At 43.4% G+C, this 24,088-nt stretch overlaps 1 protein-coding gene across 3 annotated transcripts in view; it reads right to left on the bottom strand.

Moving 5' to 3' along the window:
- The window catches only part of PXN (paxillin), a 1,651,517-nt gene that overhangs the window by 187,505 nt on the left and 1,439,924 nt on the right, over positions 1–24,088 (bottom strand). For all 3 annotated transcript variants that reach the window (XM_044068586.1, XM_044068585.1, XM_044068584.1), the window contains exon 8: positions 1,951–2,124. In XM_044068586.1, coding sequence (XP_043924521.1) covers positions 1,951–2,124 — 174 coding nt within the window. The remainder of the gene's footprint in view (positions 1–1,950; positions 2,125–24,088) is intronic.

Below are 24,088 nucleotides of genomic sequence, written 5' to 3'. Positions count from 1 at the left end.
AACTACATTATTTTTAAAGTTTACATGCTACTTCACTTATCTTACTCTCTGTCATTTTATTCAAGTTCTACCTTTCACTTGGCACATGCTTTCCTCTTGCTTGCTGGTGTCATTCAACAAACACAAAAGCACTACATAACTTCAGACAAACTTAACAGCAACTGAATTGTGTGTGTGGAAGTTCTCAACAATGAGTAGCTTTGTGTGCTATACGCTTCCCTTCTTGTTTCCTTCTTTCTAATTTGAAACATTTGTGTATTTTTAGCAAGATGTGCAAATACTGAATATGTGTACAGTATACCCATCAAGACCTCAAGGCTCCAAATGACCAGTCACAGTTGGATTTTTCTCTCTTTTCAAATGCTTGGAAGATGTCTGTGTTTGAAAAGGGATCCACTATACATACACTCCATATATACAAGTTCATAGTACACTTATACCATCAGAAGAGCTTACACATGACAGCGTGAGTACACATTTTTGTAATGTGTGTACTTGAACACTCCACTTTACAAGCAACTGTGATATGAAGAGCCCTCCTTTGTCACATCCCCTCAGGGTTGCCAGATGTCCCTATTTGGGCGGGACTGTCCCGAGATCAGCAGCCTGATCCCGAGTCCCGCACTGCCGGTTTAAATCCCGGGCAGCCTCCGCTTTTTCGTTTTTTTGATTGGCCCGTATACCGGCATACGGGTCAATCAAAAATCGCTAAACATGGAGCTTCTTGTGTTTAATGCGGAAGTTCCACATTAAAAACAAGAAGCTCCGTGGTTAGCGATTTTTGATTGGCCCATGTGCCAGTATACGGGCCAATCAAAACATCGCAAAACAGAGCTACTTCTGCTTAATGCGGAAATGCAATGTTACGCATTAAACAGAAGTAGCTCAGTGTTTAGTGATTTTTGATTGGCCCGTATACCAGTATACGGGCCAATCAAAAAATCACAAAACAGAGCTACTTCTGTGTAATGCGGAACTGCGATGTTTCGCATTAAACTGAAGTAGCTCTGTATTTATTTATAAAAATAAAGATGTGGAAGACCATTTTTTTTTTTTTGGTTAGTCTTCACTTACAGTGAAAGACCTTTTTTTTTCTTTTTTTTTTTTTTAGTCTTTGTCCCTACCTGGCCAGTCGGAAATCTGGCAACCCTGCATCCCCTAAACATATTATTCTCAATCTACAGTTGTTTACAAACGGTGTATTTGGGAGGTTTTACTTACAGAAGTGATGGTCTCACAACTGTTTACTGTGTAGCATACTTTGCTTCTGGCCTCATTTTTGTTGTAAACATTTTTGGGTCAGGGAGTCATGGTCCCTACTGTCTGAACAACTAGGAGTAATGCGATGTTAACATCCCAGGTCATCTAGGCACTCTGTGACATATACTTGCTAAAGAAAACCTTGCAAAACCCAGTAGGTATAATCTGATTTATTCTCTTGAATAACCAAAACTTTATACAAAAACCACCACATATGACAAATAAGACTCTTGCTATAAATAAAGCTAATCTATGTTGGAAGTGAAAAGAATCATTGCTTCCCATTCCTGGACCTGTGCAGAACTTGTGCACATAAAGCAACATAGGACTTTTGGGTCAGAGACACCAGGTACCTACAACTAATGCAAAGAATGTTCAACAACAATGAAGACTGCTTTGATGGAAGATGCACATGTAATGATGTGCCAGGAGAAACATCTCATATTAAGAGATGCTACACAGCAACACAACTCTCACCAATAAATAAAGTGAGCACATCAGAAGAATTGTTTCAATTTAAAGTAACTTACATGACAGAGAAATGCAAAGAAAAAGAGCACACAACAACTGAAACTTCGAGATGTATTGACCAGCAGCATGCATGTAATTTAAGGTACTGTCACTTTTTTTTTTTGGTTAGTGCTGGTGAAAGAGATATATTTTACTGTTACACCAGTATGCAAAACTTACATCAAGGATGGGCCCATTACAGTAGTAGCAGCGGGGAGAAAAAAGATTGTGGTAATCCTTTTCACAGTATGGCTGCCCATCTCTCTCAAAGAAATTCCGTGACCCAATTTCTTCCAGACAATGAGTGCAGACAAAATGTTCTGGATGCCAAGTACGACCCATGGCAGTGACAACCTGGTAAGAAAAACAAAACTATTTAGACAATCACAAAAAGGTATGCTGCTTACACTAGTGCTCCAAAGTTTCTAGAATGCAAGAACAGACCAAAACGTGGAAACATTCTACATCTCAAAGTGTATCCTCTTTTAAATGATGACTAACACTTTCAGCTGCATGGAAATCTGCTCACCAAGAACTAATTCTCTACCACTTTTGTCTGGAAATATGTATTAAAGAAGGACGACCAAAACTAGAGTTTAACTTGGTTACCTGATTGGAAGCCTGCTGCCTCCAGCACAGCTAGTCAACTAATAGATGCTTTCATTGTTATCTACTCCCCTGTATTATGTACTCTCTCTTCCCAAAAATGTGGGTCATACACTGCCCCACATCTGAATACAAACAATCCTGTAACTCAGCAAACACAGCAACATTTAATAAAAGGTCGTAACAGCTTCGGGAATACAGAGAAAATGACAAAAACAGCTAACAGTTATGCATTTGAAAAGCTAGCAGCAATGCAAGAAAACCTACTATACCTATAAAAAATATAATTTTACTTATCGTGGATTATTTGAAGAGAATGACTGGAAATGATTAAAATGAAAAAGACCATCAATAAAATTTATCTATTTTATTTTATTTACTTATTCATACTAGTTGACCATGACAAATCCTTCTGAGCTAAGAGCCCTTTATCAGCAGTCAGGTAGAAAATATCTGCATTAAACAATTAGGAAGCAGAGTTACAAATATAAAAAATAATGACGTTGTTACATAAGAATACAATTATTTACAATAAATACTATAAGTTAGGCTAAGTCTGATTAATAATTACAAAAAATATAGTGTACACTGCAGTTTTGCAGTAAAATTAGGAAAAAGTAGGCAAGTTAAGTGGGATAAATTTGAGTGGCAATTCTTCAATAAGTCTCTTATTTTTAGTAACAGCAATACTATGCTCAAAGTTGCGATACAAAAAAAGGTAAAACTGACTGCAGAAAAAGAAAGATAAAGACAAAGTGGTGTGGAAGGAAGATGAAAAGGAAAAAAGTGAGAGCAAGAAAAGGTTACAATGTCATGACAGGGTATGAATGAAGTGGAGCAACAGCTTACAGGATAATGTAGCAAAAAGGTTGTTGAAGAAATATAGTGAAATTGTTGAACAATATTGAGCAGTATCAAAAAAGAACTAGTGATGAAGAGGTCAGAAAGCCTTATATGGCTTGTCAGTGCCACATACTGGCCAAATAAAGTGTCAGTATTAGGTTTCAAATGGATATCAGATAGAAGAGAGTCCCACAGCTTGGCTACATTACTTGACTATAGGGACACTAGGCAACTAAATGTGGCCAACTATCCTATGACATAATGGAAAATACAAGAACTTTAAGAAGCAAATTTTGCAAGTAACACCTGCAAATGTAAAATACCTCAGATACCATTCTGATGTGATAGATGCACTCTGGGACTCAAAAATTGGGCATTTGGAGAATTACAGGTTGGGCCTCTGTGCAGCATTTGCCATAAGGGTCTCAAGATGGCGATGGGTGATTGCCAATGTGACGAGGAGATACTGCCAGCACAGCTAGCTGGAATTTTGTAAATAATTATACATCACTGAATATCAAAATGATTTATACAAGATGCTTGTGTTACAAATGTATTAGAAATGCATGTCATGTGTATATGAAACTTCTCTTTACAGATGTTTGTGCTGAAAAGGTATTTGTAAAACTGCTGTGTTTAAAATGTATCCATAAGTGTGCCCTATGCAAGAGAACAGAAAATTATGTGCACTATTGTAACTGTTTAAATGTATGTATTCTATCAGTGGAAACTGGGACACAGGAGGTTAACCTCAGTCTAGTAAACTTTAGAAAAATATCTGAAATTAAATTACTTTATAGGACGCAATAAAAAGGCTACCTCTCAAGTTTTCGATGCAGCTAGAGACACACAGTCTGTGCTAGGAAGATTTCTGTATTGTCCTCAGAGTGAACTAATTGCTACTTTAGAAGCATGAAGGAATACAATTGTTTTATGACTTCCAGCATCTGCAAAAGGTATCGGAAATAACCTTGTCTGTATATTTTTACAGGTAGATGCTAAATGCTGCCAGCTTCTAGCAATGGGGGTTTTGGCCTGGGAACTAGAAGTTAGATGACCAGAATTTGTCTCATTCTGCAAGCTATCCCAGCAGTAATATTTTAGATATTAATATGAAAAGTCTCAGTGAAACAGAACATTCTGTATTCAGTCTTGGACCTGACAAGAACCATTCACCACAACATCTGCCTTGCTCTAATGAAGTAAGTTTCTAGGGGACAGTATAATTCTCTTAGATACAGTCAGGAATATAGTAAAGCTTACTTTAGATGTTTTTCTTTATTTGTGTGAGCCTGTACTACACTGTTATTTTAAATATTTCCTGTAGTTTTGAACTCTGATGTCACTGTGAATATATATTTAATATTTTTTTTTATTAATTATTAAATATATTTAAACCCTTCACTGTGGATAATCTGTGTAGAGATATTTAAGTTTTGACAATACTTGCATATTTATTTGGTGACACTATGTGGGCCACTCCTAATAGCCTTGCTCTTGATCAAACTATCTTTGTATTAGTATTAATATTACACAGTAACATTGAACACCCTTTGTTAAGTGGCCTAAAGTAGATGATAAAAAGTAACTGGTGGCAGTGATAACAACCTTATAGACTGGGCAGAAGGGGGCATAGCTAGTAAACCTAAGCCAGCCTCTCCCAGGTGTATGCGTGTGTGACAGCTACTTGGGTAGGGACATGAAGCACTGGTTGGACAGAGAAGGTGCTAGAGGTTTTAGCTTGGTCACTCAGCTGGGATATCAACTCTATAGCTGTGCCAGTGGGGAGTCTTATTGTGGATCTGGAGAAACAGGGATAAACCAGCGCCGGACTGACTGTGTTCTATGTGTGCTCTTAAGGGAAATTGCACTTGATGCAGAGAGCTGCATCTGGAAATACTGTGTGTGTACTTGTGTTCCTCTCAGTGAATGTCCCCCACTGTTGCCAGTGGTGAGGATTGAGGCTCCTTGATTACTGATCCAGTGGAGGGTCATCAAAGCCAAATTGTGAGACACTGCAACAATTCTCAGTCTTTCACTGAATAACTGCCAAGACAGTTCTGAGTGTCTGTCAGCATTTGGAAGATGGGGGCTTTGCTGTCTAGTAGGGACCTATTTGCAGACATTTACAGCCAGTGAACATTTAGGACAACATTTTAGGTGCAAGAAAGTAGAGGATGTCTTTCAGTGTTTGACAAACAGGACTTCCATTCAAGAACTGTTTTATTTGAATGTCTGCTGTCAGTAAACTGCTTGATTTGTGACAGAGGTAGTGTGGGCAGTAAATTTTTTTTCACATGGCTATATTTGAGGCTACGTCGTCATATGCAGCTTTGTGGTCAAGCTGGTTTGTATTGTGAGTTTTTGAGGATATTTACTCGGGTTACATGAACTTTTGGACTTCAGTCCTCTGCAAAAAGTTCATTTTTGAAATGGCTATTCTGTGGCAGAGATTTTTTAAAACTCTTTCAGACTTTAAATTTTAAGATCAAGCTGTTTTCTGGACCAGATTTTTGTGTGTTACAGACACTCCTGGCTTTTTGGGTTAGCTGGTCAAGTCAAACTACTGATCTGGCACATACTTGAAATCTGTTTCACCTAAATTGTAATTATTTCAGTTCTACACAAGTTACTCTGACACTAATATCTACAGATAGCAACATTTAACATTTACAGACTAACAGTGCTGCTAATTGCCACTGTTTTTCTGCAATGCTAATTTACTATATTGTGTTTGCTGCTGTTAAGAATTTTTTTTATTCTGGTTCTGCCTCACTGAAAATTGACTCGCTGCAATTTAGTTCATCTTTGCTGTAGATTTCCCTGGTTTTATGGCTTGCATTACACTAACTGTAATTATTGTAGTGCTTATGTAATTAAGCCTTAAAAAAAAATTAAGTTGCATGGGCTTTGCAATTTAGTGAGCACAGTACAGATTCCAGTACTAGAAATCCAGAAAAGAAATACATCTCCTGGTTTCTCTGCAGGGGGTATAACAGCAGCTAGATTAACAAAAGTACAGTTTTGTACCTACCATAAATGTAAACACTGCTGCAGTCATTACACTTGGGTTATCCTGCCGTCAGACGGTTCCCCAGTTGGCCAGAGTTCCAAAGTCTTGGTCCGGCATCGGTTGCTGTTGCCTCCTCCCTGACGTCAGTGTGACAGGGGTATATAAGATGCATCCGACGCCATTTTCTTCAATTTTTCTTGCCCCAGATGTCAGGTGCCCCCAAATAGGTAGGCAATTCAAAATGATAATAAAATATACATAAGAAAAGCAAACAACAACTTTCAATTACCAGCAAATAATCCCCATAGGTAGTAAAGGGTAGAAGGCATAGGTACGTACCAGCAAGTAAGAGGGGAAGGAGGGAGGTTAACCTGGACTGCAGCAGTGTTTACACTCGAACATCTACATTTATGGTAGATACAAAACCGTACTATGTTCATCGTGTTACACTGCTGCAGTCATTACACTTGGGTGGAATCCCAAAGCTGAGGTAGGGAGGCTGGTTCTATAAGGCATTAGGGGTGGCTATAAGGCCCTGCAGCACAGCAGTAGTGAAGCCAGCTCTGGATTTGGAGTATAAAGGCAAATGGTAATGCTTGGTGAAGGTATGCACAGAACTCCATGTTGCTGCTTCCAAAATATCCTTGGTAGGTACTCGTCTGAGGTAGGCAGTTGAAGTGGCTGTTGCCCTGGTGGAGTGAGATCTAATGCTGCTAGGTAAAGGTTTCCCATGGTGAGAACAGCAGAAACGTATGCAATGTCCTATCCATTTTGAAATAGTCTGTTTTGAAATGGCTTTGCCCTGTGCTCCTGCAGCATATGCTACCAATAATTGTTCAGATTTTCTGAAAGCTTTGGTTTTGTCCAAGTAATAGCGTAACTGCCTGTGAATATCCAAAGAATGTAGTAGTTTCTCCCCCTTGTTCTGTGGTTTTGGATAGAAAGTTGGCAAATGAATAGTTTGGTTTAGAGCCATACTTGATACCACCTTTGGCATAAACGTAGGGTTAGTTCTTAAAGACACCCTGTCCTGGTGGAAAATGAGGAAAGGTTCCACTGCCATTAGTGTCTGTAATTCTGAAACTCTTCGTGCTGATGTTATTGCCAGTAGCAGAGCAGTTTTCCAAGAGATGTATTTTAATTCTGCTGTGTTAGCTGGCTCAAAAGGAGGTAAAGTTAATTTTTCCAAAACAAAGTTGAGGTCCCAAGTTGGGGTAGTGCTCTACGGGGCGGTCTTATGTTTTTAGCCCCTCTGAGGTACTGTTTGAGCAAAGGATTAGAAAAAATTGGTGGATCCGTGTTGTAATGAGCAGAAATGGCTGAGGCGTGGATCTTGATTGATGAGAAGGAAAGGCCCTTGTCCAGCATCTCAGTTAAATATTGAAGTATCTGAGGAATGTTTGGGACAACAGAGTCAAGGCTGTGAGCCTGGTTCCAGGCACAGAATCTCTTCCATTTATCCGAATAGGCTTTCCTGGTGCTAGGCCTTCTGGCCTCCAGAATGACATCCATATCAGCTTTGGAGAGAGGCATCGCTTGATTGAATTGGAATTTTCCATGCAGCTAGGTTTAAGATCTTTAGCTGGCTGTGAAGTATCTGATTGTTGTGCTGTGTCAGCAAATGTGGGATTTGAGGCAAAATCCAGGGCGGTTCTTGTGCTAAGTTCCTTAAGATTGGGTACCAGTGCTGGCGTGGCCAGTCTGGTGCAATTAGGATCATCTTTGGCTCTTCTTGCCTGGCTTTTATGAGTACCTTTGGAAGGAGAGGTAAAGGAGGGAAAGCGTATACTTGTAGGTTTTGCAGCTGAATGAGAGGGCATCCACTTTTTATGCTTGTGGATGGTAACTCCTTGTGCAGAATTTCTGTAGCTGGCAGTTCATTGGGGATGCAAACAGATCTATGTCTGGGCTCCACCATTTTTGCATTATCATTCTGAATACTAGTGGATTTAATTCCCATTCGTGGGGATCCATGATGTTTCTTGCTTAGGTAGTCTGCCAGTGTGTTTTTCTTTCCTGGTAGGAATTGTGCTTGCAGATGAACTTGGTAGCCCAGAGCTGTGTTCCACAAGGTCATGGCTTGTCTGCAGAGGGGGTAGGAATGCGTGCCCCCTTGCTTGTTTATGTACCACATAACTGTGGTGTTGTCTGTCTTTAGTAGCAGTTGTCCTGGATGCAGCAGGTCCTTGAAAGCTATAAGTGCATTTTGTACAGCTAGCATCTCTTTTTGATTGATGTGAAGATGCCTTTGCTCTGTGGGCCACTCGCCCTGAATACATTTTCCTGCCATGTGTGCTCCCCAGGTGTAATCCGATGCATCTGTTGTTAGTGTTTGCCTGGCTGTGGGTTGAGTAAAAGGCTGTCCCTTGTTGAGGTGACAAGCTTGAGCCCACCATCGAAACTCCTGTTGAAGGCAAGGAATTAGTGGTATAACTGTTTCCAAACTTTGACAGTGTTGAGACCATACACTCTTTAGGTACCATTGTAGTTTCCTCATATGCAGTCTGGCATATGGAATTAGTAGTATGCAAGATGCCATGTAGCCCAAGGCCTGCAGAATTTTTCTTGCAGGGAGTTGAATCTTTGTTGCCATCAATTGAAAGTACTGAGTCAGTTGTCCTTGCTTGTCTGGAATGAGATAAGCCATCTGGGCCGTTGTATTCAAGCTGGCACCCAGGAATATTATCTGTTGTGAGGGCACTAGTTTTGATTTTATTTCGTTTACTGTGTACCCCAGGCAACTTAACTTTTTTACGAACGCCAGATGCTTTAGAAGAATGTCCTTGCTCTCTGCTTGAATCAGGCAGTCGTCCAGGTACAGATAAATTTGAATTCCTTTTTGTCTGCAAAATGCAATTACTGGTGCCAGGTACTTTGTGAAGACCCTGGGTGCAGTAGATAAGCCAAAGGGCAGTGCAGAGAATTGGTAATGCATTGATCCAGCTATGAATCTGAGGTATCTTCTGCAAGATTGTCTGATTGGGACATGCAGGTATGCCTCTTAGGTCTGCAGGGGGTAAAGAGTCAGGGGACAGTCCGGACTCTGAAAATACATCATCTACAATGTCTAGAACAGGTGGAATGGCAAGGAGTCTGTGCTGAGGAAGAAGCAGGAAGTCTCTGAGCCTTTTCTTAGCCTCAGAATATTCTTGGCTCTCCCAGTGGAAATGCTCCCTCATAGTATGCAGTGTTTCCCCAAAAGAATAGTCCTCAGGAGGAGAGGCTGAAGGAATGGATTCTTCAGCATCAGAATCCTCATAGGGAAGCATGGAGTAATCCTGTTCAGAAGAGGAATCAGAGGAAATAGATACCTGATCAGAAGAATCATACTCTATCTCTTGCCTAGGCCTCTTATCAGGAGGGGGGTGGGAGCCCCTGATCAAAGTAATTAGGTCTTTGGCCATTTTGAGCATCTGTTTTTTTGCTGTACTTGTTTCTTTGTCTTTAGAGCTGCTTTAGTCTTTGCCTTTGAAGCTGAGGATGGCTTAATATATAGTTGTGTAGGTCTGAAGACACCCTCAGAAACTGATGTCTGCTCAGCAGCTCCGGACCCATCTGAGGGATTGATTTCCGAGTGTCCAATACCTTGAGTTTCCAGAGGCCCAGTCGGCTCCACGTGGGAGTCGGTAGCGGCCTGTGGCTCTGAGGTAACAGGCGCCAGGGGCTGTGAAAGCACCTCACTGAGAACTGACAAAACGGCGATTGGCCCAAAAGAGGCTTCATCGTCGGTTTTGGACCTCGGATGCCTATCCTTGTCCTTGCATTTTTTGTAAATTCCGGTTGTCAGCCATTCCGCCAGCATTATATAATTAAATCTTCGGCCAAAGTAATGAAATGCAAAATTGAACCGACGCTTGATAGTGCGTAGGTTGAATCTAGCACAACACCGACAGCTAGCAACGTTGTGATCAGGGCCTAGGCAAGGGATACAGTAAGAGTGAAAATCCTTATGAGGTATTTGCTTCCCACAAGAAATACAATTAACTTTTTCTGACATTGGTCTGGAGCAAGAAAAAAAGTTTCCCCAATGGCTTTAATGAAGACTTTGGTTCTGAAATTCAGATTTGAAAATCTCAGGAGTCGGCCGACCGGCACTTGCGAACTGCTTTTGCTTTGGGCACAGCGCGGCAAGAAAGACTGAAGAAAATGGCGTCGGCTGCATCTTTTATACCCCTGGTGCACTGACGTCAGGGAAGAGGCGACAGCAACCGACGCCGGACCTAGACTTTGGAATTCTGGCCGACTGCGGGTAGCCTGCCAGCAGGATAACCCAAGAGTAATGACTGCAACAGTGAAACATGATGAACATCATATGTCAAAGACTTCTGAATGTTCTTTTGAAATCCCTAAATTTGTAAGAAATCTCTCACCTGAGAGAGATTCCTGACACTTTAAAAAAAGACTCTGCAAAGATAAGCAAGTCGTCTAACTATGGGAAATGTGGATACCCTGTAGCCTGTAATGAACTATAATTGGAGCTAGACACTTTGTGAATACTGTTGGTGTTGTGGATAGTCCAAAATGCAAGGCAGAGAAAGTACAGTTGTGTACACTTACCATAAATGTGGATGTTTGAGTGTATTCACTGTTACAGTCATCACATTTGGGTTATCCCTGCAAGGGTAGCCCTTGGCCGGCCCAAACATCAGAGACTTAGTATTTCTGCATCGGTTGCTGTTACTTGAGGACTGATGTCAGGTCATCAGTAGTATAAAGTAAGGCATTCGACACCATTACATCAGTTTTTCTTGCCCTAACCTGTCAGGAGCCCCCCCAAGTAGGAAGCCAGGGTCTGGTGGAAGGAAACCCACCAGTGCAAAATAAATACCAATAAGTCCCTTGAAAGGAAAGGAGGACAACAAGTTAAAATGGTAATAAAAGGAGAAAGAGAAGAAAGGGGGATGGAGGGGGGGAACCAGGACTGCAACGTGAATACACTCAAACATCTATATTTATGGTAAGTGCACACAACTGTACTATGTTCTTGGTGTTTCACTGTTGCAGTCATCACATTTGGGTTGATTCCCAAAGCTGAGGAAAATAGTGGAGGCAGTCAATGAAACTAGGGGCTGGCTAGGATGCCCAAGACTGCAGAGGCAAACCCTGCCCTGGATTTGGAGAAGAGAGGCAGGTGGTAATCCTTGGTAAAAGTGTGAACAGATGTCCAGGTTACAGACTCCAGGACATCCCTGGTGGGGACTCCTCTGAGGAAAGCCACAGAGGTGGAGGCTGCTTTGGTGGAGTGTGTCCTGACCCCCTCGGGGAGAGGCTTTCCATGCTGTTTGTTGCAGAATTGGATTGAGTATGCTATCCATTTAGAAATGGTTTGTTTGGAGATGGCTTTGCCTTCTGCCCTGTAGCAAAGCTAACCAGCAAATGATCAGACTTTCTGAAGGATTTAGTCCTGTCTAGATAGAATCTGAGCTGTCTGTGCACATCTAGAGAGTTGAAGAATCCTTTCCCCCTTGTTCTGGGGATTAAGAAAAAAGGTGGGCAAATGAATGTATTGGGTGACAGCCACACTGGATATCACCTTGGGCATGAAGGATGGGTTAGTTCTGAGGGATACCCTGTCTGCATGAAAAATGATGAAGGGTTCACAGCCATGAGTGCTTGCAGCTCAGAGAATCTTCTGGCTGAAGTGATGGCCAGAAGGAATGCTGTCTTCCAGGAAAGAAATTTTAGCTCTGCAGAAGAAGCTGGTTTGAAAGGGGGCAGGGATGAGCTTTTCCAATACGAAGTTAAGGTCTCAAGCTGGTGTTGGTGCCCTTCTGGGTGGCCTCAAGTTGCTAGCCCCTCTTAGGAACTGTTTGATCAAAGGGTATGAGAAAAGGGACTGCTCAATGGGAAAATGAGCAGAAATAGCAGAGGCATGAATTTCTATAGAGGAGAAAGAGAGGCCACCGTGTAAGTAGGTAAGCTAAGAAATCCAGGATGAGTGGGAGGGAGGGCTGTGCTGTATTGGCTCCCTTACCCTGGATCCAGTTGCAAAACTTTTTCCATTTATCAGCATAAGAATTTCTGGTGCTAGGACGTCTGGTCTCATGAATAACATCCAGAACCTGTTTACTGAGGTTGGCAAATTGGTTCGGGGTTAGGGAATAAGCCAAATTACCAAATTGTCTGTAATTGGGGGTGCAAGAACTCCCCTTCCCTCTGGGTCAGGAGGTTTGGAATCTGAGGAAGATGCCATGGGGTTAGCAAGGACAGGCTGTGCAGCAAGGGGTGACAGTGCTGCCTGGGCCAGTCTGGAGCTATGAGAATGGTTCTTGTTTTTTCCTCCCTTATTTTGAGCAGTACCCTGGGGATGAGAGGTAGGGGAGGAAAGGCATAAACTGACAGACTGACCCAGGGGAAGGATAGGGCATCCACTTTCCAAGCCATGCAGTGATGCTCCCTGGTGCAATATTTGCCGAGCTGATGGTTGGTGTAGGAGGCAAAGCGGTCGACCTTCGGGGTTCTCCATTTCTGAGTTATTAGGGTGAAGGTACTTCTGTTGAGTTGCCACTCATGTGGGTCCAGAAGATTTCTGCTTAAATGGTCTGCCAGAGAGTTGAGAGAGCCTGGTAGGAATTGTGCTAACAGGTGTAGTTGCATGGCAGAGGCTGTGTGCCAAAGGGTCATGGCCAGCATGCATAGACGGTAGGAGTGAGTCCCTCCCTGCTTGTTAATGTACCACATCACAGTGGTGTTGGTCTGTTTTGATCAAGAGAGCCCATAGAGAGAGAAGGGGCTTGAAAGCTATAAAGGCGTGCTGCACAGCCATCATCTTTTTGAATGATGTGCAGAAAGATTTGTTGTGGGCTCCATTGGCCCTGAATGCACTTTTCATCCAGGTGTACACCCCAAGTGTAGTCTGATGCATCGATGATGAGGGTCTGGGCAGCAGGGGGTGGGGAGAAAGGTATTCCCTCGTTGTGGAAGCATGCTGTTGCCCACCAAAGAAAATCTTTTCTGAGGTAACGAATTATAGGTAGAAGAGTTTCCAGGTCTTGAGACTGTTGGCACCAAAGGCTCTTTAGGTACCATTAAAGTTTCCTCATATACAGTCTGGCATATTGAATGAGTAGTATGTAAGATGCCATGAACCCCAGAGCCTACAGGATCTTCCTTGCAGTTAGCTGGGGCCTGGTGGCTAGTTGACAGAAGTAGGCTGTCAGGAAAATGTGTTTCTCTGGAGTAAGGTATGAGATCTGGGAAGCTGTGTCCAGACTTGCTCCCAGGAAGACTATCCTTTGGGTGGGCACCTGTTTGATTGTGTACCCTAAGGAGGTTAGTAGGGTCTTTACAAAGGCCAGGTGCTTGAGCAGCTTCTTTCGGCTGTCTGCCTGTATAAGGTAGTCATCTAAGTATGGGTAAATCTGAATATTTCTTTGTCTGCAAATGGCAATGGCCGGAGCCCGACATTTTGTGAAAACTCTGGGAGCAGTAGATAAGTCAAAGGGAAGCGCAGAGAGCTGAATGTATTGAGATCCTGCCCTGAAGCGGTGATATTTCCTGGATGATTCCCTGATAGGAATGTGGAGGTAGGCCTCATTTAGATCTAGGGGGGCTAGCCAAGCTTCCTTGGAAAGCATGGGTAGCAGCTGTTGGAGGGTGAGCATTTTGAATTTTAGGAACACCAGGAAGTTGTTTAGAATGGATAGATCGAGGATGAGGTGCCAGGTGCCCTCTTTCCTGGGCACTAGAAAAAGTCTGGAGTAGAAACCTTGGCCTATCTGTTCTGCAGAAATGTGCTCTACTGCCCTCAGAGAGAGCAGGGAAAGGGTTTGCTTTTGAGCCTCTGCCCAGTGATTTGGTGGTAAATCTGGGAACCCCTTTGGGGTTGGAAGGGTGTGCAAGGAAAATTTGTATCCCTGAGACACAATGTTCAGAACCCAGTGGTCCTTGCTAATGGTGGCCCAGCTGCTTGAGTGAAAGGAGAGTTTTCCTTCTAGGGGTAAGTGAAGGTGGGCAGAGGGAGGGGGTGGAGGAGATGAGTCATTGTGAGTTTTTACCACAAGGGGTGGCTTAGAACTCCCTGGTTTTGAAGTTGAGGTAGTCCACTGCTTAGGATCTCTGCATTCCCTGGGGCTGCTGTCGGGGGGGGGGGTCTGCTTCCACAGGGTCTAGGCTGGGCAGTTTTACTGGGAGCAGGAAAGGACCTGTGTTTGGAGGGACAATGCTTGCTGAACCTAGGGGGCTGGACCTGCAAAAAATCCTTAACTGTTTGCATAGATTTTGCTTTTTCTTCCATCTTTAAGACCTCTTCTGCCTTAGTGCCATATAAGTTATATTTGTGCAAGGGGGCATCCAACAATTTAGATTTTACATGATCTGGCAGGGGCTGTTCCTTAAGCCATGCATGCCTTCTAATGTCAGATCCGGTGACTGCTGCCCTGGAAGAAGCTTCTAGGGCACCATAACCACAGTGCAAAGTGTGTTTAGTTACTTGACTTGCAGAATGCATTAACTCTTATAAATCTTTAGATTCTGTCCAAGCAGGAAAGGAAGACCTTGTTTGTTTAAGGAGTTCCAAGGTATACTGCTGAAATTTCAGCATATGGAACTGACAATTTAGTGCCCTGATAGCAAGAGTAGCTGAGGTGTATACTTTCTTACCTCAGCTGTCCAATGCTCGAGAATCCCTGTCTGAGGGGGTGGGATTCTTAGTAGAGGTTGCTTTAATTCCTTTTGGCCCTAGAGGAATGACCTCAGGGTCAGCTGTAGGATTTTTAAAAAGAAATTTGTGAGAGTGAGGGACTCTGTAGTACCTGTTTGGTGTTCTGGGAGCAGGAGGAAGGGCACCAGGAGTCAAGCTGGATTCGAGGAAAACATCCTCCACAACATCCAGGACTGGGGGGATGGCCAAAGGTCTGTGTTGTGGAAGATATAGGATTTCTCTGAGTCTCTTTAGACTGAGGGTAGTCCTGACTCCCACTGGAAATGCTCCCTTAAGGTATGCAGGGTTTCCTGAAAGGAAAAATCCTCTTGGGGAGAGGCTGAAGGAATGGAATCCTCTGCACCAGAATCCTCATAAGTGGAGAGAGGTTACATGTCTTCATATTTAGATGCATCAGATTCATCCGGCTCTTGTTCAGACAAAACTACAGGGGACAGATCTCTTTTCCTTTTGGAGGGGGTAGCCTGGCTTCCCCTAATCAGCATGATAAGGTCTTCCGCCATTTTAAGCATTTGAGACTGAGGCAAGGTAGCAGGCGCCCGACAGTGGGTTGTCGGGTTTCTTGGGTGTGGTTCGTACCCGAGGCCTAAGCAATTCGGTAGTTTTAGAAAGAACTGTAGTCACGAAAAAAGACGTCTGTTTCTGTCGAGATCTGGTAGTGCGAAGGACTTCCTTAGAAGCCAGTGCCTGCTCAGTGGCTCCGGACCCATCCAAGGTTGAGACGACTGCAGGATCCTTAGTCGAAGAAGAGTTTTGCGGCATACCGGACTCTGAAAGGGTCTCGGTAGCAGCCGGCAAATCAACAGAAGTGGGCATCAGGGGCTGCGAAAGCACCTCACTGAGGACTGGAGAACTGATGACTAGCTTAACGGAAGCTTTGTTGGTAGGTTTGGACCTGTGCGGTCTGTCACTGTCTTTATCTTTAAGTTTTTTCGGAAGATCTGCTGTCGGATGGCTTACCGAAGTTATATCGGAATTCAAGGACTATAAGCAAAAATATCTGTCTACAATAAGGGCCCGACGACGGACAGTTCTGGCATTGAACAAAGCACAGAAGCAACAACGAGGGACGTCGTGGTCTGGGCCTGAACAAGTGACACAGTAAGAGTGGAAGTCTCAGTGTGGTATTTGTTTTCCACAGGCGATACAATTAACTTTTTCTGACAAAAGGATCCTCAGCAGGGTACTTAGCTTTAGAAGACTTCAGCTTCAATTCAGTAGACGAAACTCAGGTAGCGGCTGACCGGCACTCGGGCTCCACTGCAAGAAAGACTGATGTAATGGCGTTGGCTGTACTACTGACAACCTGACGTCTGTCCTCAAGCGATAGCAACCAACACAGAAATACTAAGTCTCTGGTATTCAGGCCGGCCAAGGGCTACCCTGGCAGGAATAACCCAAATGTGATGACTGCAACAGTGTAACACGAAGAACATCTGATAATCTGATCCAGACACACAAAACCTTAAGAAAGGAATGAAGTCTGGATATATAAGGATGCAATGATGAGCATCTTTTAAGTCTAGTTTTACCAAGAAACTTGAAAGAGGAAAATGATGTAACAGGTTGTGAAGTGACATTATTCTGAATTTAGGCACCGTCACAAACAGGTTTAGGAAAGAAAGATCCAAAACTGGTCACAAAGCATTTTCTTTCTTTACCACTAGGAACATCCTTGAATAAATACCCTTCCCCACCTGGGAAGGAAGAAATGGTTCTATCAATTCTTCGGACAACATGTAATGAAGAACAGTTAGAAACAAAAAAAGAGTCTGGTCTGGAGGATGGGGAATTACACCCTGGAAAGGAGGAACTTCCTCCCACTGCCATCTATGACCTTGATGAATGATTTTCAGAACCCATTTGTCTGAAACAATCTGTTGCCAAAGAGAAAACTGGAGATTAAAATTTTCTGTTAGAAAAAAAAGGGGCCAGAGTGGGAGGGGGTCATAAGGTCTCTAAAGTCATACAGACTTGTTGGACTGTCATTGGTTTTGGAAGGGTCTAGACTTGTTTTTGGAACACCCCTGCCATTTCTTCTTAAACATCAGCTAAATTTTGTTGAGACTGTTTATTCTGTTTTTTTTTTGTGAAAATTGGATGAGAAGATAGAAAAACCCTTGGACAATTTGGAAAAGGAAAGCTGAAAAATCGTAAGACATTCCCTGGCACACCTTGCGCTTTAATCACACTTTTTGATCATCTCTGCAGAGAAGGGCCAAACAGTAAACCTCTATCCAAGGGAGAGTTTAAAATATTATTTTAACAACTGGGAAGATCTGAGAATGCAGCCATGCAAACCTCCTCAATATAGTACTAGTGGCTACAGCCCTGGAAGAAGTATCAACCAAGTCATACATACTGCAAACAATGAGTAGTGACCTATACAATAGAAGAAACAAAGTTATTTAAAGCAGATTTTTCCTCACAAAAAGGAACTGCAAATAAAACCTTCTTCATACTTTTACAATTTCTCAGAACAAACTAACATACAAGCCTGACAATTCAAAATTCAGAAAGTCAAAGCACATTTCCCCCATATCTATCAATTTTCCCATCCTTATCAGACAGCGACATTGAAATTAAGTGCTTAGCAGCAGTGGGATCAGCTAAAACTATAGCTGTAGGGTTGGCCTTGGGAATAATGCATTAAAATTTAAAAGACTGACCAACTTTATACATTCTATCTGCCATTTTAGGGGCAGCTGGTTATCAGGAAAGTACAGTTGCGCACACTTACCATAAATGTAGATGTTTGAGTGTATTTACTGTTGCAGTCATCACACTTGGGCTATCTGCCTGCAGGTAGCCCTCAGTCGGCCCGAATACCAGAGTCTTGGGATTTCTGCGTCGGATGCCGCCACTTCCATGAAATCAGGTCGTCAGGGGTATAAAACATGCAGCCGACACCATTACATCAGTTTTTCTTGCCCCAGATGTCAGGAGCCCCCAAAATAGGAAGCAATTACATGGTGTGGAACACCTCCAGTAAAAAGTAAATACCATTGCCATAAGACATGGCCAAAAAAGAGGATAGGTAGAAAGTATACAAATGTCAGGGGGCTGGAGGGAGGGTAACCAGGACTGCAACAGTGAATACACTCGGACATCTACATTTATGTTAAGTGTACACAACTGTACTATGTTCTTCATGTTTCACTGTTACAGTCATCACATTTGGGTTGATTCCCAAATGTGAGGAAGGGTGGAGACAGTCAAGAAGTATTAGGGTGGTTAGCAGGCCTTGCAAGACTGCTTTAGCAAATCCAGCTCTGGATTTACAAAAGATAGGCAAGTGGTAATGCTTGGTGAAGGTGTGTACAGAAAGTACAGTTGTGTACACTTACCATGAATGTAGATGTTGAGTGTATTCACTGTTGCAGTCATCACATTTGGGTTATCTGCCTGCAGGTAGCCCTCAACCGGCCTGAATACCAGAGTCTTGGATTCCTGCATCGGATGCTGTCTCTTCTTCCATGATGTCAGGTCATCAGGGGTATAAAACATGCAGCAGACACCATTACATCTGTTTTTCTTGCCCCAGATGTCAGGTGGCCCCACAATGGGAAGCAATTATATGTTATCGTACACCTCCATTAAAAAGCAAATACACCAGAAAAATACACCAAACAAGAAAGAAAGGTAGAGCCAAGAGAAGTCAGGGGGCTGGAGGGAGGGTAACCAGGACTGCAACAGTGAATACACTCGAACATCTACATTTATGGTAAGTGTACACAACTGTACTATGTCCATCGTGTTTCACTGTTGCAGTCATCACATTTGGGTTGATACCCAAAGCTAAGGAAGGGAGGAGGACATTAGAGAGCATTAGGGCCAGCTATTAAGCCATGCAAGACTGCAGTGGCAAAACTAGCTCTGGATTTGGAAAAAATAGGCAAGTGGTAATGCTTGGTGAATGTATGTACAGAGCTCCATGTAGCAGCTTCTAGGATGTCCCTGGTAGGGACTCCCCTGAGAAAGGCTGCAGTGGTAGATACAGCCCTGGTGGAATGTGATCTTATCCCCTGTGGGGTAGGTTTTCCATTGCGCTTGTAGCAGAAATTAATGCAATGGGCTATCCATTTAGAAATGGTTTGCTCTGAAATGACCTTCCCCTCTGCCCATGCAGCAAAGCCAACTAGCAGCTGTTGAGATTTTCCAAATAAAATCTAAGTTGTCTGTGCACGTCCAGAGTGCGCAGTATTAGTTCTCCTTTGTTTTGTGGATTAGGGAAACAAGTAGGCAAATGATTGGACTGATTTAGGGCCACATTAGACACCACCTTGGGCATAAAGGAAGGATTGGTCCTGAGGGAAACCCTGTCTGCATGGAAGATAATGAAGGGTTCCACTGTCATGAGGGCCTGTAATTAAGACACTCTTCTTGCTAAAGTGATGGCTAGAAGGAAGGCCGTTTTCCAAGAAATTAATTTCAACTTTGCAGTTGCAGCTGGCTCAAAAGGAGGGAGAGTGAGCTTTTCCAATACAAAGTTAAGGTCCCAGGCTGGAGTAGGGGCTCTCCTGGGGGGGGGGTCTTAAATTTTTGGTCCCTCTAAGGAATTGCTTTAGCAGGGGGTGAAAGAAGAGGGGTGGCTCAGTATTATAATGTGCTGAAATGGCAGAGACATGAATTTTAATTGACGAGAAGGATAGGCCTTTGTGGAGCATTTCTGTTAAGTACTGAAGAATATGAGTTAAGCTGGGCAACCTTGTGCCCATCCCCTGAGTCTGGCTCCAGGAACAGTATCTTTTCCACTTTTCAGTATAGGATTTTCTAGTACTAGGCCTCCTTGCCTCCAGAATGACATCTAGCAAATGCTTACTGAGGGAATGCAATAGCAGAGCTCAAGGAATTAACCAGGCTGCAAGGTTCTGGGTTTGAAGCTGAGGGTGCAGAGTCTGGCTCGCCTGGTAGGTGCCATGGTTCCAGCAATGTCATACAGTGCTGGTGTGGCCATTCTGGTGCAATCAGAATTGTCCTTGGCTTGTCCTGTTTGATTTTTTGCAGAACCTTTGAGAGGAGAGGCAGAGGGGGAAAGGCATAAACCGAGAGGCTTTCCCAGGTAAAGAACAGGGCATCCACTTTCCAAGCTTGACTGTGGTGAGTCCTTGTGCAGAATTTGTCCAATTGGTAGTTCTGAGGGGAGGCAAACAGGTCTGCCCTCTGGAGTCCACTCATTTGTTCCTCAAGAGGTTGAATATATTTGGTTCCAGTTTCCATTCATGTGGGTCCATGAGATTTCTGCTTAGGTCGTCTGACAGTGAATTTAGCTTGCCTGGCAAGAACTGAACTTGTAGGTGCACTTGGTAGCTCAAGACTGTGTTCCGTAGAGCCATGGCTAGTCTGCAGAGAGGGTACAAGTGGGTTCCCCCCTGCCTATGTACCACATAACTGTGGTGTTGTCTGTGTTTACCAATAGTTGTCCTGGAAGAATGTGGTCTTTGAAGGCTGTCAGGGAATTCTGTACAGCTAACATTTCTTTTTGGTTGATATGCAGGTGCATCTGTCTCGGGTTCCATTTGACCTGAATGCACTGCCCTGCCAAGTGAGCCACCCATGCATAGTTTGAGGAGTCTGTTGTAAGGATTTGGGTGGCAGGGGGTAGGGGGGTAGAGTGAAAGGGAGCCCCTTGTTGCGGTAGCAGGCCGCTGCCCACCAAAGGAAATCTGTCTTTATACAAGGAATGAAAGGAATCACTGATTCCAGGTCCTGAGAATGTTGACACCATAGGCTTTTTAGATACCATTGTAGTTTCCTCATATGCAGTCTTGCATATGGAATTAGTAGAATGCAAGAGGCCATGAACCTCAGAATTTTCCTTGCAGATAGCTGGGGCTTTGTGGCCAATAGTTTGAAGTAGGCTGTCAAATTTGTTTCTCTGGAGTGAGGAAAGCCATCTGGGAAGTTGTGTTCAAGCTTGCTCCCAGGAGTACAATCTGTTGGCAGGGTACTAGGTGAGATTTATTTTAGTTTATGGTGTACCCCAGTGAGGTTAGAAGTTTCTTTACGAATGCCAGATGTTTTAATAGCAAGTCCTGGCTTTCTGCCTGAATCGTACAATAGTCCAAGTATGGGTATATCTGAATATTTCTTTGCCTGCAACATGCAATGGTTGGACACATTGTGAATACACTGGGCACAGTAGATAAGCCAAAGGGAAGTGCAGAGAACCGATAGTGCATGGAGCCTGCCCTGAAGCGTAGGTATTTCCTGCAAGATTCCCTTATTGGAATGTGCAGGTAAGCTTCCTTTAAGTCTAAGGTTGCCAACCAGGCATCTTTGCCAAGCATAGGAAGCAGCTGTTGAAGCGTTAGCATTTTAAATTTTGGGATTACCAGAAAGGTGTTTAGAATAGAGAAGTCCAGGATAGAACACCAGGAGCTGTCTTTTCCAGGTACAAGGAAAAGTCTTGAATAAAAACCTTGTCTGCTTTGTTCTGCTGGGACAGGTTGAATAGCCCTGATACTTAGAAGAGAGAGAACCTGGTGTTGGGCCTCCACCCACTGATTTGGGGATCGGTCTGGCCAACCATTTGGGGTTGGTAGGGTGGGGAAGTGGAATCTGTATCCTTGGGAAGCTATATTCAAAACCCATTTGACCTGGGTAATAAGTTCCCAGTTTTTTGCATGCAGGGCAAGCTTTTCTCCTAAGGGAGCAGGCAGTTGAGCAGGGCTTGGAAGGGTTAAGGTGGTCATTGTGACATTTTTCCATAGGGGGGTGTCTTACTACTCCCTGCTTTGGAAATGGGAGGCCCCACTGCTTAGGCCTGTGCGTAGCCTGAGACTGTAACCTAGGTGGTCTGCTGTCCCTGGGTTTGGACTGAGAAGGCCTGGAAGGGACTGGAAAGGACCAATTCTTTGAAGGCCAATGCATACTAAATCTAGGAGGCTATACGTGTAGGTAATCTTTTAACAGTTTGCATAGATTTAGCTTTTTCCTCCATCCTTTTGAGGACTTCTGCTTTGTTGTCAAACAGGCGGTCTTGGTTTAAGGGAGTATTCAGTAATTTAGCTTTAGCATGATCTGGCAAGCATGTCTTCTAAGTACAGACCCAGTGACAGCAGCCCTGCAAGATGCTTCTAAAGAGTCAAAACCACATTGCAAAGTATGTTTACCAACTTGTTCTGCAGAATGCATTAAATCCTGTAATTCTTGGAGTTCAGCACAGTCAGGAATCAACATAATTTTCTGTTTAAGTAGTCCCATAATATGCTGCTGGTACTTTAACATATGAAATTGGCAATTTAAAGCCCTAATGGCCAAAGTAGCAGAAGTGTATACCTTCTTACTCCATCTGTTCAAGGCTCTAGAATCTCTATCAGAAGGGGTAGGATTTTTGGCAGTAGTAGCCTTAATGCCTTTTGGTCCTTGGGAAATGGTCTCTGGATCGCGAGCTGCAGGTAAAGTGTCTGAGGAAAGGCTAGATTCCAAGAAAGCACCATCTACAATGTCCAGAACAGGAGGGATAGCTAATGGCCTGCGTTGAGGAAGGAGTAAGAATTCCCTAAGCCTCTTTTAGGAGTCAGAGTAATCCTCGCTTTCCCAGCAGAACTGCTCCCTAAGAGTGTGCAAGGTTTCACCAAAAGAAAATTATTCTGGAGGGGAAGCAGAGGGGAGGGAATGGAATCCTCTGCACCAGAATCCTCATAGGTAGATAAAGGCAAAATCCTGGTAATTAGTAGGAAAGTACAGTTTTGTACCTACCATAAATGTAGATGTCCGAACTGGATAGCATCTGCAGTCATAACAAATGGGTTGTCCTGTCGTCAGGCAGCCCTTCGGTCGGCCGGATTCCAAAGTCTGGGTCCGGCTTCGGCTGATGTCGCACTTCACCCGACGTCATCTCTGCTGGTCTTCGGGTATAAAGGCATCAGCCGACGCCATTTTCCTCAGTGTTTCTTGCCCCAGATGCCAATTGCCCTCTTGGAAAGCTAAATTTTGGATAAATGCCAATGTTTCCAAAATAGTAGAAGGCAAACACAAAAAATAAGCATGTATGTACAAACAAATACACCATAAGAGACCCCCCCCCCCAGCTAGCTATTAGGAGTGTAAGTACCCTAGGAATACCACAGAGGGGAAGGAGGGAGGGTAATCCTGACTGCAGATGCTATCCAGTTCGTACATCTACATTTATGGTAGGTACAAAACTGTACTATGTCCTTCATGGATGCATCTGCAGTCATAACAAATGGGTAGAATACCATAGCCAAACTAGGGGAGGAGGAATAAAAATTATGGTGTAGTTAGGATCCCTTGCAGTACAGCAGTGGCAAACCCTGCTCGGGATCTAGAGTATAGAGGTAGATTATAATGCTTGGCAAATGTATGCACGGAGGTCCAAGTAGCCGCCTCAATAATGTCCTTGGTTGCCACTCCTCGTAAGAAAGCTGTGGTAGTGGCTGTAGCCCTTGTAGAATGAGGTCTTATGTTCTGTAGAATTGGTTTTCCATGGTGGGAGTAACAGAATCTTATGCAATTTCCTATCCATTTGGAGATTGTCTGTTTGGAAATTGCTTTTCCTTCCCTTCCTGTTGCATAGGCTACAAAAAGCTGGTCAGTTTTTCTGTTACTTTTGGTTCTGTCCAGGTAGTAGCGTAACTGTCTATGTACATCCAAGGTATGCAGCATTCTTTCACCTTTGTTTTGTGGATTGGGAAAGAAGGTAGGTAGGTGGATTGCCTGGTTTAACGACACTCTGGATACCACCTTAGGCATAAATGTAGGATTAGTTCTCATGGACACCCTATCTTGATGGAAGATTAGGAAGGGTTGCACTGCCATTAAGGCCTGTAGTTCCGAAACCCTCCTTGCTGAAGTAATAGCCAGTAGGAAAGCAGTTTTCCATGACAGGTGTTGTAGATCTGCTGTTGCTGCTGGTTCAAACGGTGGGAGTGTCAATTTTTCTAGTACAAAGTTCAAGTCCCATGCTGGTAATGGTGGTTTCCTAGGAGGTTTTACATTCTTGATCCCTCTGAGGAACTGCCTGAGTAGAGGATGTGAGAAGACAGGAGGATCAAAGCTGTATTCTGCTGAAATAGCTGATGCATGTATCTTGATGGAGGAATAGGACAGGCCTGTATGTAGGAGCTCTGCCAAGTACTCCAGAATGTTAGCAATATCTATGTTCGACACATCTTTTCCTCTTTCAGTACTCCAAATGACGAACCTTTTCCATTTTCCTGCATAGTTCC

Source organism: Protopterus annectens, chromosome 4.part0, assembly GCF_019279795.1.
Source record: "Protopterus annectens isolate FY-2018-M chromosome 4.part0, PAN1.0, whole genome shotgun sequence".
NCBI classification, from domain to species: Eukaryota; Metazoa; Chordata; order Ceratodontiformes; family Protopteridae; genus Protopterus; species Protopterus annectens.
The sequence above is the reverse complement of the archived record's forward strand: the minus strand, read 5'-3'. Positions and strand labels throughout refer to the sequence as shown.